The following is a 17,620-nucleotide window of genomic DNA, read 5'->3' as shown; positions in this document are numbered from 1 at the left end:
GCTCTAGGGGTTATGGGTTCAAGTCCCACCACAGCAGCCAGTGGAATTTAAATTAAATTAATGAAACTATTGATGATTGCCATAAAGATCCATCTGGTTCAAAAATGTCCCTTTGGGAAGGAAATTTGCCATCTTTATTCCTGGTCTGACCTAGATGTGACTACAGACCTATACCAAAAACTGTACTCTGAAATGTTCAGTTCAAGGGCAATTGGGAACGGGCAACAAATGTCGGCTTTGCTGGCCAATAACATCCACATTCCATAAAAAAAAATTTTAAAAACCCTGCCAAATGGGATATATTTCTCTTATTGAATGAATTGGAATATGTACTTGAGAAAAATTGAACTGCTCAAAATTCTATATAAACAGATGGAATATTCAATTTGAAAATCAATTTTATCACTGCAGAACAATGTCTTGGAGCTATGGTCATTATTTGACTTCCTGATGCCAGGATTTTTGGGTACCGAACGACAATTTGCAGCCCGTTATGGAAAGCCTATATTAGCTAGCAGAGATGCTCGAAGTTCTTCAAGGGAGCAAGAAGCAGGTACAGTAACATTTTGAATCCAATTTAATGCATAATTCATATTTGATTGTCTCTATTTTAAGTATAGATAGAGGTTTTTGAGTATTTCATGACCTGGAATGTACTGCCTGAAAGCAGATTCGATAGAATCATTGAAAAGATAAGTACTTGAACAATTAAGAGCTTTGAGTAAGGGCTAGGCAGTGAGATTAATTGGACAGCTCTATCAGCAGACAATAAGCTGAGCTGAATGTCTTCATCCTGTACTGTATCATTCTGTGACCATGATTTTGTTACTCATTTATCAAAATGCAATGATATAGTGCAGGATCTTAAGTAATTTCCGATATTATCTTCTAGTGGCTCAGATATTGAGTAAAATATAGCAAGACACTGCATAATTACTTTAGATGTGGAAATTCCTTTGGCCGGTTACTTTCTGGATAGTTTGAGTCATGTTGAGATCAAAAAGGTGGTGTTGGATCTTGAGAAACATTAAGGTAGACAAGTCCCCAAGGCTTGATGGGATATACCCCAAAATACTGAGAGGCAAGTGAGGAAATTGCTGGGGCCTTGAGAGAAATCTTTGCATCCTCACTAGCTACAAGTGAGGTCCCAGAGGATTGCAGAATAGCCAATGTTGTTCCTTTGTTTAGAATGGGTGGCAAGGATAACCCAGGTAATTGCAGCTAGTGAGCCTTACATCAGTGGTAGGGAAATTGGAGAGGATTCTTCGAGACAGGATATATTCCCACTTGGAAATAAGTGGACATACTAGCGAGCGGCAACATGGTGCAGAAGGCGAAGTCGCATGGGATCAGAAGTGAGCTGGCAACATGGATACAGAACTGCTTGGTCATAGAAGACAGAGGGTAGCAGTGGAAGGGTGTTTTTCTGAATGGAGGGCTGTGACTAGTGACATTCCTCGGGGATCAATGCTGGGACCTTTTTTATTGTTTTGTAATATATATAAATAATTTTGGAGGAAAATGTAACTGGTTTGATTAGTAAGTTTGTGGATGACACAAAGGTTGGTGAAATTGCGGATAGCAGTAAAGACTCAAAGGATATTGACTGGTTGAAGACTTGGGCAGAAAGATGGCAGATGGAGTTTAATCCGGGCAAGTGTGAGGTAGTGCATATTAGAAGGTCAATACAGATTGAAAATATACAGTAAATGGCAGAACCCTTAAGAGTATCAATGGGCAGAGAGATTTGAATATACAGGTACATAGGTCACTGAGAGTGGCAACACAGATGTGGAAGGTAGTCAAGAAGGCATACAGCATGTCTGCCTTCATTGGCCGAGGCATTCAGTTTAAAAATTGGCAAGTCAAGTTGTAGCTTATAGAATCTTAGGTTGCACTTGGAATACAGTATTCAGTTCTGGTCGCCACAGTACCAGAAGGATGTGGAGGCTTTGGAGAGGGTACAGAAAGGATTTACCAGGACGTTGTCTGGTATGGAGAGCATTAGCTATGAGAAGTTGGAGAAACTTGGTTTGTTCTCACTGAAACAATGGAGGAAGAGAGATGTTTGATAGAAGTCCACAAGACTATGCGGGGCATGGACAGAATGGATAATCAAAGCTTTTTCCTAGGGTGGAAGAGTCAATTACTAGGGGCATAGGCTTGAGTGGCAAGATTTAAAGGAGATGTATGAAGCAAGTTTTTTTTTACACGGGGGGGTGGTGAGTGCCTGGAATTCACTGCTGAGGGAGATAGTGGAAGTAGATATGATAGAAACTTTTTAAGGTATTGACAAATACGTGACTAGGATGGAAATAGAGGGATATGGTCCTCAGAAGCATCGGGGGTTTCAATTCAGTCAGGCAGCATGGTCAGTGCAGCCTTGGAGGACCAAAGGGCCTGTTCCTGTGCTGTAATTTTCTTCTTTCTTTGTTCTTGTAATCCTTGGAATGTTAGGTTATATGCAATCACTGGGTCAGATGTTTTTGTAAGTTTCTAGATGACACACTGAGATACTGAAGCTTTAATGAAGTAATATTAATTGTAAACTAGCAGAGTGTGCACTTAAAATACACCTTTAGTTTTAAAGCTGTAAAGCTTGTTTTTTTTTTATATAATTGCTCCAGAATTTTCCTCCAAATGTTTATCCAATTCCCATTTGAAGGCCACAATTGAATATGTATTCAAATACCCTTTGACATTCAATGGCATTTATTTTTTAGTGTATTTTCGCACCCTTACTTTTTTTGGGAATATTGGGAGAAGTGGTGGGAGGATTCCCGAGCTGATCGTCATCCCATTGAACTGTGTTGAACATGCCTTCCGTGGCCAGCAGGTTCTGGTGTTGAATTTAATCCTGGAGTTTCTCATTCAGCGATAGGGACGCTACCATTGAGCCACAAGGCCCCCTATTCAATGGCATTATCATTATTAAAGCCCCCCCCCCCCCCCCCCCCCCCAACTATAAACATCCTGTGGGTTGTTATTAACCAGACACTGAACTGGACTAGTCACATAAATACTGTGGCTAGTGGAAGTTAGAAACCTGGGACGAGTAACTCACCTGCTGAATTTCCAAAGTCTGGCCACCATCGACAGGGCAAAGTCAGAAGTGTGAAGAAATTCTGAAATGAAAGCAAAATATGGCGGATGCTGGAATCTGAAACAAAAATCAGAGAATGCTGGAAAAACTCAGCAGGCCTGGCACATCTGTCAGAAGAGAAGACAAGAATTGAGGTTTTGAGTCCTTTGGACTCTTCAGCATTTGAAGAGAGGGAGAAGTGTTGGATATCATTTTGTATTGTATATTATGCTGTATTAGAGAGGTGGAATTGCTGGAGCAGTGATTAGTGAGAGCTGGGAGAGATTGCAACAAAGAAGTAGCATACTTAAGAACAAGGGACAGGTAGCCCGAAGGGGGAAGGAAGGATTTTTGCAGTGAGACAAAAATGCACGTGATATTAAGTTGGAAGAGAAAAGTCACAATCTAAGGTAGTCACCGACTTTAGACTGTGACCTTTCTCCTCCATTATAACTCCCTTTTCTTAAAAACGTTTTGATAAAATTTAAATGTATCGTTCAAATAAATTGAAATAAATTTTAAACATATATAAAAATAATAGTGAGTATAAAAGTATTTTATTAGAGCTTGTCTATTAAGTAGGAGTGCTTTGAGTTATAATTTTATTAATTTACCTTATTCAAAGTATTGTAGAACTTGTCTGTAATTGTGCCTCAATATTTTTGATTGAAAGGATACTAACTGATGTGCTAAAGAGTAATTTGATGTGATGAGATTTCAGTTTTCTATTAGTGCAATAGTTAAAATTCATTGTCATTATGCAATCCACATGCCATAGGTGTTCTTGCAATGGAAGCATTACATCGACAAGTACTTCCATTCCTGCTACGCAGAATGAAAGAAGATGTTCTTCAGGATCTTCCACCCAAGATTATTCAAGACTATTACTGTAATCTCAGTACTTTACAGGTGTGTTGTCAAATCACACATCTTGTGACGAAAGGTCCAACGAGACATCTATTTTTCTTTTCTCATCAATTTAATTAATGATCTGAATTTCACTTTTTACTTTGTAGAAAGTTTAAGAAATCCAAGAAAATTGTTTGGGAATCATGGCAATAAAATTGTGATTCTTTGAAATGACCATGGCAAAATGGAGAGTGTTTTGTAGGACAAATGTTTAAGGGACTGATAGTACTTTATTATTCCTTGTCACTTCATGGTTGCTTTGACACCATGTTCTTTTATTTACAGGTACAGCTGTATGAAGATTTTGCTAAATCACGTGCTAAGTGTGATGTTGAAGAAACAATATCTACTGGCACACTCTCAGAAGAAAATGAAAAACCTAAGTTGAAGGCGACTGGACATGTGTTTCAGGTAAATGATTTTCTTGATCCTCCCAAAACAGAGCTGTACCTGAGGCTAATATTAGGATGATCTAGTTCTGCAAGAGCTAAGTGTGTTACATTCAGTTTTCCATTTATTTTGGATCAATTCTAAATTATTAAAACTACTGATGGAAGTAATCAATGGTGATATAAGGTTTGTCAACACAAATGAAAGGTTTTGTCTCAAAACAAAAACATGAGTAACTTGCATTGTGTTCCCACATTGGTCTATTAATTTGCATGGTAAGGCAACAGATTTCAACATGCTGTGCTATATTTGTAAATTGGCGCTTTAATCATTTCAATTTTATTGTTTATAGTAACAAACAGAATTTGTGGGTCTTTGTTCGTGGAGATAGTTGAATGCAATGTACGAAGTAGATCGCATAGAGGAAAGCAGATTATTGAACAGGGACCAAGGAGTGGAGCAGTTTGATGAAGTGGGTTGATAGGGTGAAACATAAAGCCCAAAATGATTGAGTGAGTTTTGTTCCTTGACAAGAACATCCCCATAGAGCTGAGACCAGATGTGTTCATCTGTGTAAGATGGATCAGACAATTTTCTAGGAGCAAGGCCAAATCAGTAGTCATTTAACAAACTTAAGTACTTCTGTTGTTTTCCTCTCTTTTTGTAAATGGGATGTAGGTACATCTCATCTGTCTTAGGCTGAATCAGACTGGATGCTGAAATATTGCACAATCAACCATAAACTGTTTCTACTCCATTCGCTCTCATTAGAAACACCACCTACTTCTACCTCCATAACATTGACTGTCTCCATTCTGGTATCTGCCCTTTGGCTGCCAATGGCTTCATTCATGTCTTAACCATCTTAGCTATTCCAGTGCTTTATCAGCTGACTCCTCATTCCCCACTAACTGTAAATATTAGCTCATTAAAATCTCTCTTGCCTCCTATTCTGCACTGTCCTTCTGACATTACCCATGTGCTCTGATTGGGCAACTGTCAGCCAATGTAGGCCAAATCAGTCAAATTTTCAATTTTTCTGCACAGAGGGTAGCACTGCTGCATCACAGTGCCAGGGACCCAGGTTCAGTTCTCAGCTTGGGTCACTGTCTGTGTGGAACTTGCACGTTCTCCCCATGTCTGCATGGGTTTCCTCTGGGTACTCTGGTTTCCTCCCAGTCTGAAATTTATGCTGGTTAGGTGAATTGACCCGAACAGGTGCTGGAGTGTGGCCACTAGGGGATTTCACAGTAATTTCATTGCAATATGAATGTAAGTCTACTTGCGACTATTAAATAAACTTTACTTTATGATCTTGCTCCCCCCAATCTTTTAACCTGTTGAAATATTTCTTCCCCAAACTCTCTATTCCATCCTTTCATGCATTGCCTCATCCTTGACAACCATGTCTTCAGCTGCTAAGACCCATTTCCCTCCTTAAATCTCTGCTTCCTACTTCCCTCTCCAACTCCTTTAAGTTCCTTTTAAAGTCAACTCTTTGACCAGATTTTGAGTTAACCCTAGTACTTGGGTTCCATCTGTGTTCTTGTGCAACTGTGAAACACTTAGGAACATTTTTATAGACAAACTGTACAGTATTAGTGTTTGCTGATTATAATGGAGAAGAGACACATTCTATGAATTAGAGCATTGGTGTACTATGAGGCCATGTAACACAGGAAACTATATAGATGCTGTATTTTGTTCTGGACAAATTCCATCAACGTTGATACAGAGGATACTGTCTCGCTGTGTATGAATGTCTTGTGTGCTTTCGTTGTCTCTTTTGCATTACTTGCACTCTTCTTTTTTGCCTTCTATAGCTCCCTTTCTCATTTTTTCAGATTATTTATCTCCTCTAATTATCAATAAAACATAAGATGTTTAACTTTTTGAAACTTAGGTCCTGATTTTTGAAGAACTCAAATTCGTGGTGCAAAAGGCACAATTTGTCCTTCAACTTGATATGCTTTTTGAAGTTTGCAATTCAAGAATTGCAGTCAGTATAGTCTGTTAATGTTTATCTATCTTTCACTCCTCTATCCTCTACCCTTGCTGCTTCTGTCCTTCCTTCCCCTGTCCCTCCCTCTTGATTCCTGTTCTCTTTCCTCATTCTGTCACATCTGTTATTCTACCATTGCTATTAAATCTTCTGCCGCCGCCCAACTCCCCCCCCCCCCCCCCCTCTAAGTTTGCTGTACCTAAATCAACATGAAATCTTAGCAGAACTAAATGGCTGACTGGTGGAGAGCTGGCGAGAGGTTTATGGTAGGGAGAGGATATGAGGCAGGCTTCTTAACTAAAGCTGAAGATACGTGTGGGGAAGCATATGAATATAGTGCAATGTTGTCACTCTGCTTATGAGTCATGAAAGGAAAGTATGAATGCCATATACCTACTTTGCAGCTTAAAACTAGTTATGTGGTATTACCTCCCTGCAAGCATAGAAAATGTTGGCTGCGAATAAAATTTAGATAAATTATCATTAAATACTCTGCACCATTTTGATTCTGTAAGCAGTCATAGTAAATGGCTATCTTTAAACTTTAAATAAACTGATCACCAATGCATTCGTATTACAACTGAATCAAAACTTGCCCTACTTGTTCTTTATTGCTGTACTGTCGTATCCCTTATCGCTTCCCAAATCATAGCTACATCTGATGTGAAGAAACTATTAAAAATATATATAGACTATTAGCCTGATTTTTTGCTAATCAGCAAAAAGACAAAACAATGGTTGTCCATTGTAATCTGCGTGAATGTTTCCATTGCTGTGACATTAAAACAATGCAAGTTCTTTTGTCACTTCTTTTGATTCATTTATTTTCCCACAATTTCTTCCTTTCATGTTCTTCCCTGGTTGGGCTCCATGAATACACGTAGCTCCCTGGTACCTTGGCTGAAATGGTTTTGGGCGGAATTTTCCACAACGCCAGCAGCAGAATTCATGGTGGGCGATGTCACTTAAATTGTCAGGAGGCAAAAAATGCTAAATTCCCCATCTGTACCCGAACAGGCGCCAGAGTGTGCCGACTAGGGGATTTTCACAGTAACTTCTTTGCAGTGTTAATGTGAGCCTATTTATGACACTAATAAATGAACTTTAAAAATCTTAAAACAAACTAGCTAACATATTTGAACTGATACTTTATTTCCAGGCCTTGCAGTACTTGAGGAAACTCTGCAATCATCCAGCCCTGGTACTGACTTCACAACATCCAGAATTCCAGCATATTATAGAACAACTTGCTGCTCAGAATTCATCTCTTCATGATATTCAGCATGCTCCTAAACTTTCTGCTTTAAAACAGGTATTGTCTGAAATTTAGTGCACCATCCTTTCTTTGCCCTTATGTTGTATTGTGCTTGGGGTGATTATTCATCTAGGCCACTTTGAAGTCTTAATATGTCTTTAAGACATAAGACATATAATGTCTTTAAGCAAGTTTTAAATATCACAAGTATTTTCATGTGCAGATAGTTTTGAAAGCTGTATGCCATAGAGTTGCTCACAGGATTTTTTTTTCCTCTTTTAATTACAATCATATTCTCCATGCACACACTCATGCTTGCATTCACATTCATGTGCGCGCGCACATGCTAGTATACAGCATTGCTTCATTAGTAATTTTGCCTTATTAATTTACTGAAGCGGTTTGGAAATTTTGATCATGTTCCACCTTTGTCTGGCTCTACTTGTTTCCTTAACCTACATTCCAGCAACCTATCCACCCAACACATTTTATTCCGGGATCAGGGTTGTCTGCTACAAACAGTGCCTGCCCATTTTGATTAGCCAATTCTGGTGCAGTGTTTTAATTATGTAAATGGTCATTGTAAATGACAAACAAGGTTGCATATTTGAATTGTTAACTTTTGTTTCTAGGCTTTAAAGTACTTGGGGAAACCGCAATCATCTAGGTCGTTTTCTCTGTAGCATTAAGCCTGCCAGTTTATCTTTTCAGCAAGAAAGGCATGTGGGTTTTATCTAATGTCAGGGAAGAACTTCCACAGCTTAGGGCCAAGCCAACTGAAGGTATGGCCACCAATGGTGAAATGATCAAAATGGGCAATACGCAGAAGTGTCAGAATTGGAAGAGTGCAGATATGATATATTGGGTAGAAGCAGATTACAGGGATAGGGAGGACAAGGCTTGGAGAGATTTTTAAACAAGGATAAGAACTTTAAAATCAAGACAAATGTAGGTTAAGCAGGCATGGCAATGATAGGCAAATGGAACTTGATGTGGACATGGACACGGATTGCAGAGTTTTGAATGACCATATGTTTATAGAGGGTAGAATGTGGGAAGCCAGTCAACAGTATGTTGCAAAAGTCAAGGTAACAGGCGTGGATATTTCTGCAGCAGATGAGCTGAGTTAGGCATGAAGCTGAACAGTGCTACAGAAGTGGGAATAGGCAATGTTAGTGATGGTGCATGAAGATTTCATTCAGCTGGTATTCATTGCAGAATGCATTGCTGAAGTATCCACAAATCACGTGGAACATAGTGTCACAGGGTTGTAGGGTCAAATGGTTTGTTTTTCCTGTAATTTTTAATTATAAAATGAACTGACCCAAAGCAGTTTGCTTTATAATAGCACGAGTTTCAAAGACTGAAGGCTGTAGACACTAGAGCTCTTAAGTCTTCAACATATTACATGGCACTCTTATTTCAATTTTCAGTTTGCATTCAGGTTCTTTTGAAATTACATTTTTGTCTGGGTAAAAAAAAAAAATTCTCTAATTATTTTTCTAGTTGCTGCTTGACTGTGGCCTTGGCAGTAGTGGAGCCTCAGAAAATGGTACGGAGTCTGTTGTAGCTCAACACCGAGTTCTCATTTTCTGTCAGCTCAAGAGCATGTTGGACATTGTAGAACATGATTTGCTTAAACCTCAGATGTCAAGTATTACTTACTTAAGATTGGATGGCAGTGTGCCTGCAGGCCAGAGACATTCCATTGTGGCAAGGTAAGTAAGCTATCTAAGAACCGCATTGGTAATGATACTTAGCATTTGATAAGTTGCCACGTCAAACGTTATTGTGGAAAATAAAAGCTCATGCTGTGGTGGGTAACACTTTAGCATGGATAGAAGATTGGCTGGCTGGAAGTAAATTAAAAGGTCTTTTTCTGATTGGCACAATGTAATGAGTGGCATTTGACTTGGGCCTGTACTGGGGTCTCAGCATTTTACAGTTTCTATCAATGACTTGGATGAGGGGAGCAAGGCATGGTAGCTAAATTTGCAGGTGACACAAAGGTAGATAGGAAATATGTTGTGAAGAGGACATGAGGTTGCAGGTGGACATAGATATGTTGAGTAAGTGGGCAACAATCTCTCAGATGGAGTATAATACAGGAGAATGTGAAGTTATTTGTTTTGGCAGGGGGAATAAAAAACAGTATTAATTAAATAGAGAATGGCTGCAGAATTCGGAAGTGCAGAGAGATCTAGATGTTTTGGTGTACGAGTCACAAAAAGTTAGAATGCAGGTACAAGAAAGAAGATGTATGGAATACTTTCGGTTATTACAAGAAGAATTGAACATAAAAGTAGGGATGTCCTGCTTCAGTTATACAGGTGAATTGGTGAGACCACATCTTGAAATCTTTGAGCAGTTTTGGTCTTATCTTGCAAAGGATAGAAATGCATTGGAAGAAGTTGAGGTTTACCAGATTAATACGTGGAATGAGCGGTTGTCTTATGAGGATAGGTGGGGCTTGTTTCCACTGGAGTTTAGAAGATTCAGGGGTCATTTGATTTAAGTATGTAAAATGCTAAATAGTCATAAGGTGGATGTGGAAAGGATGTTTCCTTTTGTGGATGAGTCCAGAACTAGAGTGCAGGAGGGAATTTGGGACCAAAAATGACTAACAGTCAGAGTGAATAAAGTATGTAGAAGTCTCCAGTGCCTGGAGAATATTTTAGAGACACATATAGTAACTTAAACTTGTTTTTATACATATTCCGTATTTAAAATGTACACTATGACCAACTATAGACTGCCCAGAGGCATAATGGGATAAAGCTGAGTAAGATGAGCCACATTTTTTAAAAACAATACAGCCAGAGAGTACGGTCTTTATCAGTATGGACTCCAGATAGACCTGGAGTTCTCAGACAAGCAAATGAATAGGTCTTGCATTACACCAGATAAAAATTGTCTAGTACGCATCATAAGAGAAAGGAAACTTTTGAACTTTCTGGATTTGCATAATAGGTTGTCAGGAGACAGTGGGTGGAAATGCTGGACTTTCCAAACCTAGTATTCGCATCTTACCAGAAGATGGAATGCCATTGGCCAAGAAAAATGACTTGTACTAAAATGATTGGCTCGTCCAGTTTGAATAAACAGAATGGGCAAGCAAATGATTTCTGGAAAAAATATATTCTCATGTAATTTAGCGATTTGGAACCGCCCCAAAATCACCCTCCAGTGTTGCTGACCAGGCGATAAAGATACGTAAACTGGGGCATTCTTTGAAAATTATGGGTTGCCCTTTTAGAACACAAAAGGTGATACAGGCGGTCATTGAATATTTTTAAAACCGTTAATGATAGACAAGAGAGTTAAAGGTTATTGGGGGTGGATGGGAATGTGAAATTAGGAACACAAACAGATCAGCTACAATCTTAGTGGTGCAGCAATTTCAAGGGGCTGAATGGTCTACTATTTTATATAGTCTGCTATGGTTAAGTACAGTATGTTCTGCAATAGGCCACTTGGACCAGATGATTCCAGTTCACTCTGTTGATCCAGTGATGATAGCTTATTGTTTCAGCAATGAAGACAAGAGAAGAGAGATCAACAAGGATTCCCACTCCTATCATGTGGCTCATGTAGGGAGAGTGAGGAGGAACTGAACTACTGTTTGAAAGACATGATACAGTCCAGCCTCAAGCAAAAAGGATGGCTACTTGTCATACCAAAAGACTGGTACAGCCTGTAGCAAACATCCACTTCAGGAGAAGTGGGGCTGGTGACTGAGGAATAATGTAGAGAAACCAATAGTAACTTGTAGTCCAGTTCACTTTTAGCGTCTAGTAATGTAATAGAATTATCTGAGATAGCTTGTGAATGTAGCATGAAGTACACTTTGAATTATAAATATTAATTGACTAATATATTTGTATTTTGTTAGGTTTAATAATGATCCTTCCATAGATGTCTTGCTGTTAACCACCCATGTGGGTGGCCTAGGTCTTAATCTCACTGGAGCAGATACTGTAGTGTTTGTAGAACACGATTGGAACCCAATGCGTGATCTGCAAGCAATGGATCGGGCTCATCGCATTGGACAGGTAATGTGCGCTTTGAAATATTTAAAACCATTACGTTGTATTGTAAAAATTGAAGGCTATCAGATTTTTTTGACACTGTAATTGCTTAAGACATTGTAGGTTATTTTCTTTTACCTAAAGTGCACTTTCAGTGGGGGAAAAATAGTGGTAATGTCAATGAACTAGTATTCCAGGGGCTAGACTAGTGCTCAGGAGTCAAGGATTCAAATCTCACCATGGCAGCTTATTCAATAAATAAATCTGGAATTGAAAGGGCAACATGCTGGTCTTGCCAACAACACCCACTTCTCATGACAGAATCTTAAAGGCCCAGAGTTTGCACGATGACAAAACTCTCAATATTTGCCGTCGATGCTTCACCTGAAATTGACAGCCACTTCAGGAGTTTGAAGGAGCACAGAATCCAGAAATTGCTGAGAGCATATGTTTTTCCTAGGGTGCACTGTAGTCCATTTCAATCATGAACTGACAAGAGCTCTCACTTCTATATTACTTAATCGCACTCTGTAATTAGGGTTTTGCCCCATTGAGTGTGGTATAGATGGGTTTTTAATGGCACATTTTCTTCATAATTACCACTAAATACTCTTCCTGATCCTAATTTTATATTTGTGAAATGTCATTCTTTTATTGTGCTGAGTCAGCATCCTGGAACTTTGTATCAGCACTGTGAGTGTGCTACACCACATGGACTGCAGCAGCTCACCTCCAAATTCAAGAGGGCAGTTGAGGATTGGCAATATATGCTGGACTAGCGACATCCCGTGAATGAATATTTTAAAAATGCAGCCTAGATTAATGGAGCTGAAGTCATTAGTGACATTGGAGAGTGCTTTTCCTACCAAATCAACTATCACCAAGGTTCCCCACACAAAACTTTTATTTATAATTTCAAGCACAAGTCTTAAGAAAATACCAGAACTAATATTTGAAATTAGGGACACAACATTATTATATTTAGTTTTCAGATGTTTATAATATTTTTGTTACAAAGCTATAAGTGTCACCTAACTCAGCTCCATAAATAATGTTACACATTTGGTTGATTATGGCTGAGGAAATGTTTTTCTTTTTGGTTGTAACCGTGCTGTTTGCTTGAATGTGCTGACTTTGGCCTACCTCGACCAACTTTCCACTGAATACAAGTAAAATTGACAAAAAAAAGACCATAAACAAAGATGATGCTCAAAACACTATAGTCATTTGACATCTGTGAAGAGGATAACCAAGTTAACATTTCAGACCCCTTTTTGCATTGGAGGGTATTGCAGATGAAAGCATTTAAAAGGAATAAAATAAAGGGAAGGGGGGAGGAAAGACAAGAAAATTATAGTTAACTGTAAAGTGCTTAAATGGAAAATAGGGATTGGTTTTTAATAACTGAAACGATAGACATGAGATAATATCAAATAAGTAAGAGAAATTAGACATAAGTTTTTGAATGGCTCAGATGGGTGGGGGAGAGGACGGTATAAAATAAGTAGAAATAAAAGCATGGAATTTGACAATTTAGTGCAGGTTCTCATTCCAAGGAACCTGGGTGAAAAGTCACTACTTTGAATTTTTAAACATGTTTTTCTTTATCTTACAGAAACGGGTTGTTAATGTTTATAGATTAATAACAAGAGGAACATTGGAAGAGAAGATCATGGGATTACAAAAATTTAAAATGAGTATTGCAAATACTGTCATTAGCCAAGAGAATGCAAGTTTCCAGAGCATGGGGACAGATCAGCTCCTGGATTTATTCACTCTTGACAAGGTGAAGTAGAAAAAGATTGAATCCAAAGCAAAATACTATGGGTGCTGGAAATCTCAAACAAAAAACTAACAAAATAATGGAAGTACTCAAATCAGGCAGTATCTGTGAAGAAAAAAAATCAGAGTTAATGTTTCATGTTAATGACCTTTTTTCAGAACTTGGGGAAAAGTTAGAGATTTGATTTATTATTGTCACATGTATTGGTATATAATGAAAAGTAGTGTTACCTGCACAATACAGATAAAGCATACACGTTCATAGAGAAAAAAGGAATGCAGAATGTAGTGTTCTAGTTGCAGCTAGGGTGCAGAGAAAGATCAATTTAATGCAAGGTAAGTCCATTCAAAAACCTGCAGCAGGGATAAACTGTTCTTGAGTCAGCTGGTACGTGTTTTTAGACTTTTGCATCCAGTTTTAAATGTAACATTTTAAATGTAACAGATTTTAAGCAATTACAGAGGCAGGGTGATTGGGTAGAAGACTGGAGAGATTAAATGATGAAAGGGATCATATTACAAAGCAAAGTGAGAATAATGGCAAAGAAACAAAAGATGGAGTTAGTGGCGATGAGTTGCTATTTTACCTGAAAGGAGTGTTTGGGGCTCTGGACATTGGGAATGCACAGACATGGGAAGGGGAGTGATTGTTGGAGGCTGTTGAGGAATGGATAAGGATGTTGTGAAAGAGAAATAGATCCTTTGGAATGCTGAATGGGGGAATGTGGTAGTAGTTTCATGTAGGAATTGACATAAGTAGTGGAGAATGATCCATTGAATGTGGATGCTGATATGGTGCTCAAGGTAAGGACAATGGGAACACTTGCGTTTCTAGCAGGGAAGGTACAGGATGGAAATGGGAAATAGAACAAGCAAGGTTGAGGGAGAGGAAAATCCTTGGATGAGAGAAAAGGAAGATACCTGTAGTTCCTTTGACAACTGCACCTTTAAATTGTACCAAGCCATTCGATTTCCTGTCAATACTGTACAGCTTAATGCCATATATTTCCACGGGGGTCCATAAGCATCTGATCATTGTTCCTAATCTGGTGCATAAAAGACTCCCATTGGTGACATCATCAGAATGACAGACAGTGAAGAACCAGGCCTCCACAGATGCGAGAAAACAAGTCAATGTATTTTCTGGCAATTCTTTCAAAATGTAATAGAAGAGACACTGAATAAAACAGAGTATCTAGACCTTCCTTCAATTTCTATATGTTGTGGTGCAAAGAAGGAATAGAACTTGGATGATTCTACAATTCTTGTGTAATACCAGCGTAGACATTCCTAAGACATATTCAGGGTGTCTGTATGATAGTTGAGATTGTTTTGTGCTTTATCACCATCTTCAGCAAAATAAAGTACTTGCATTTCTTAAATGTTGACTGACTAAAAAGATTAAACTAATAGAGACTTTAAATGAACTAGGATGATTTGCATTAGGCCATAAATTAGCAGGAATGGAAATCTTTTAGTAATAATTTACGTTTGGGTAAAAGATGATAGTTTGTCTTGAGAAATTTTGAGCTTTACTTAGCTTTATTTTTATGTTGCTTTGAAGGGCAGGTCTTCAACATAAATGTGAACCCCTCCCCCCCCCCCACCAGCCCTTAGCATTTTCACCTTTTTGAGTCTTGGGAGAGCAGTGTTGTACTGAGGTCTATGCTTTCTGTCCACTACTACTGTAGATCCACTGGAGACTGAGAATCTATTTTAGATGGAACTTGAAAATCATTTCACAACACAGTTGAAAGCTGTGACACATGCCGGTCAGGAAATTGGAAGGAGAAAGCAAGGAAAGAAGAAAGAAAATGTGTTTCTAAATATACATAGGTCTGAATTAATGGCAGTGTATTATTAATTTGACTTGAACTCCCTCCAGCAAGTATTCTCATCTTTGAAGTAGTCAAAAAAAAAATCAGTGGTCAGAGGAGTGATGCTAGCTAATTTGCTCTTCGAGTCAGCATGTACTCGATGGTCTACTCTGCTGTAACCATTCTATGATTCCAACGCTGATTCATTGCTGTTCTATGAAATAATGTGATGCCAAGGCACAGAAGAAAGCATTCAATATAATGATAGAACCCAAAGCCCATGAACATTTCAATTTGTAGCACAGGGTCTCCAAAGAACAGAACACTTAAGTGTAAGCCTCCTCAATGAGGACAGTCTACAGTCAACAATGCTCCTTGAAGTTTAAACTATCTTATGCTCTAATTGGAGAAATCCTGATCTACTTCCACTTGAATAAAGGATTGGGCTCCTTGTTGCTAAATGATTTGACAAAGAACCTTCTCTTCTGATTATACCTTTTTTTTTAAAGGATGGCCAGGAAGATAAAGGATCTAGTTCCACCGAGAAGCCTTCTGTAAAAGCAATCTTGGAAAACCTTGGAGAACTTTGGGATCAGCAACAATATGACACAGAATATAACTTGGATAATTTCATGCATTCGCTGAAATAAGATGTACTTAACATAATTGCAGCTAAGCCGTGCGACAGGATTGTTCTGCTGATATTCAGCAAGCTTCAGCAATGTATAATGAAATGCTGAGAATAATGTGTAAATACAGGCATTTGAAGAGGGTGAGCATAACGTGGATATTTCTAAAACCATTGTTTTAGAAAAAAATTAGAGCAAATAATCATCTTGGCTTAGTTATTTGCACTGTTTTACAATTTTACATTTAGTCATTTATCCAGAGCAGATATACTTGAAGCAACATTCTTTGATGTCTTAGGAAACAAAGAAACTGTTCTTGAGGAAAAGATTTTCCTATAGTTAAGGAATTTATGCCATTATGTGACATATGTATGATACAGTAACTTCTGTATTCAAGTACACAATCTGAATTTGATTGAAAACACAGACCTCCTCCACTTTTTCCACAGTGGAAATTAATTCTTTGCTGCGTATTAGTGATAGCTTTCAATTTACTTGCAGATCTATGATTGTAGATGTTAAATAGAAATAACTTTGTACTTGGGTTTAAAAACAAAATTTCTGAAATTGAGTATTATGGTCCATGGCATTCCTTGGATTGAAAATAAAATTCAATTGAAAGATCAAATTGCATGAATTTTAATGTTGATCTGCATCATTCACATGGACTATTCATAACTGAACAGTGGCAGTACATTTATAGCTGCAGTACTTTATGGTACATGGTGCGTAGTGGACAATTGATGCTAGGAAGCATAGAGTGTTAAAAATGACGGAATTTTATTTACAAAGTGGTGTTTCCCTCATGGCTGCTTCTTCACTCTGGCAGTTTCTCTTCTCGGATGGTGACCTGTGTTGCCACTTTCGGTGAATACATGAATGTATTAATACAACTACTAAGAATCAATATGAATACATAACAGTGCAGATATCTGTATTAAATAATTTAAAGGATCACATTAAGTTTGTAATAGTAAAATTTATTAATTGAGTCAAATATTACAACTCCAGTTTATTTTAAACTTCTCTCTAGTTCTGTTACTTTTAAGTCTATTGATTTAGAAATTTAATTACATTTGTTCTTTGCCTTAAGACAATTGTGGATGTTAAATAGATTCCTTTGTTCTTGGGTTTACCTAATACACTTGATCTTGATGCCTTGTGTACAACGGCATTGCTGATCATCTAGTGTTGCCTCAAAATGTTGCACTGTAGCTTCATTCATGCCTTGTTCATTGTTTACACCCTTCTCAACACTGACAATGAGCCAGTGTGTTAGTTTGATCTGGACTTAACTGGAGGTTAACCAAAGGTCTTTACATTTATTACTGCGGAAATGTAGAGTATGTAAACTGAGTGTTTATGGTTTGTATGTTTGATACAGATGCTGTAACTGTTTCCAGTATATTTTGGTCCCTGCAAAGAACAATTTGAATGTAACTTTTTGTATTTGGCAAAAAACTTGGTTATTGCTTTGTAAATCATGTAAAAGCAACTTGCAGATTTAATGTGATAAATTTTACACACTGGGATAAGCAGTGAGAATAAAATGGCAGAGGAGGCTTTAAATAACTGGAAAAGTGGCAAAGTAGAGATATTTAGGGAGGGAACTCCAGGCACAAAGAGCTGAAAACTCTAATTGTACTGGGCCACAGAGGGACATAGGCCACAGCCCTGAACATAGAGCTAGATTAGAGAAGGTTGCAGGAGTAGGGTAAGGAATGGT

The 17,620-nt window shown here is 38.1% G+C and overlaps 1 protein-coding gene across 2 annotated transcripts in view; it reads left to right on the top strand.

Moving 5' to 3' along the window:
- The window catches only part of btaf1 (BTAF1 RNA polymerase II, B-TFIID transcription factor-associated), a 91,777-nt gene extending 74,375 nt beyond the window's left edge, over positions 1–17,402 (top strand). For both annotated transcript variants that reach the window (XM_080205578.1, XM_080205577.1), the window contains exons 31-38: positions 412–553; positions 3,861–3,991; positions 4,277–4,402; positions 7,543–7,695; positions 9,145–9,356; positions 11,531–11,690; positions 13,282–13,452; positions 15,775–17,402. In XM_080205578.1, the coding sequence (XP_080061704.1) occupies positions 412–553; positions 3,861–3,991; positions 4,277–4,402; positions 7,543–7,695; positions 9,145–9,356; positions 11,531–11,690; positions 13,282–13,452; positions 15,775–15,915 (1,236 nt within the window). In that variant the 3' untranslated portion in view covers positions 15,916–17,402. The remainder of the gene's footprint in view (positions 1–411; positions 554–3,860; positions 3,992–4,276; positions 4,403–7,542; positions 7,696–9,144; positions 9,357–11,530; positions 11,691–13,281; positions 13,453–15,774) is intronic.
- Positions 17,403–17,620: the final 218 nt, after the last annotated feature.

The sequence above is a fragment of the Carcharhinus amblyrhynchos genome, chromosome 17 (assembly GCF_965287045.1).
Source record: "Carcharhinus amblyrhynchos chromosome 17, sCarAmb.v2.hapA, whole genome shotgun sequence".
Classification (NCBI taxonomy): Eukaryota; Metazoa; Chordata; class Chondrichthyes; order Carcharhiniformes; family Carcharhinidae; genus Carcharhinus; species Carcharhinus amblyrhynchos.
Note: the sequence above shows the minus strand (reverse complement) of the source record. Positions and strands in the feature narration are given on the sequence as shown.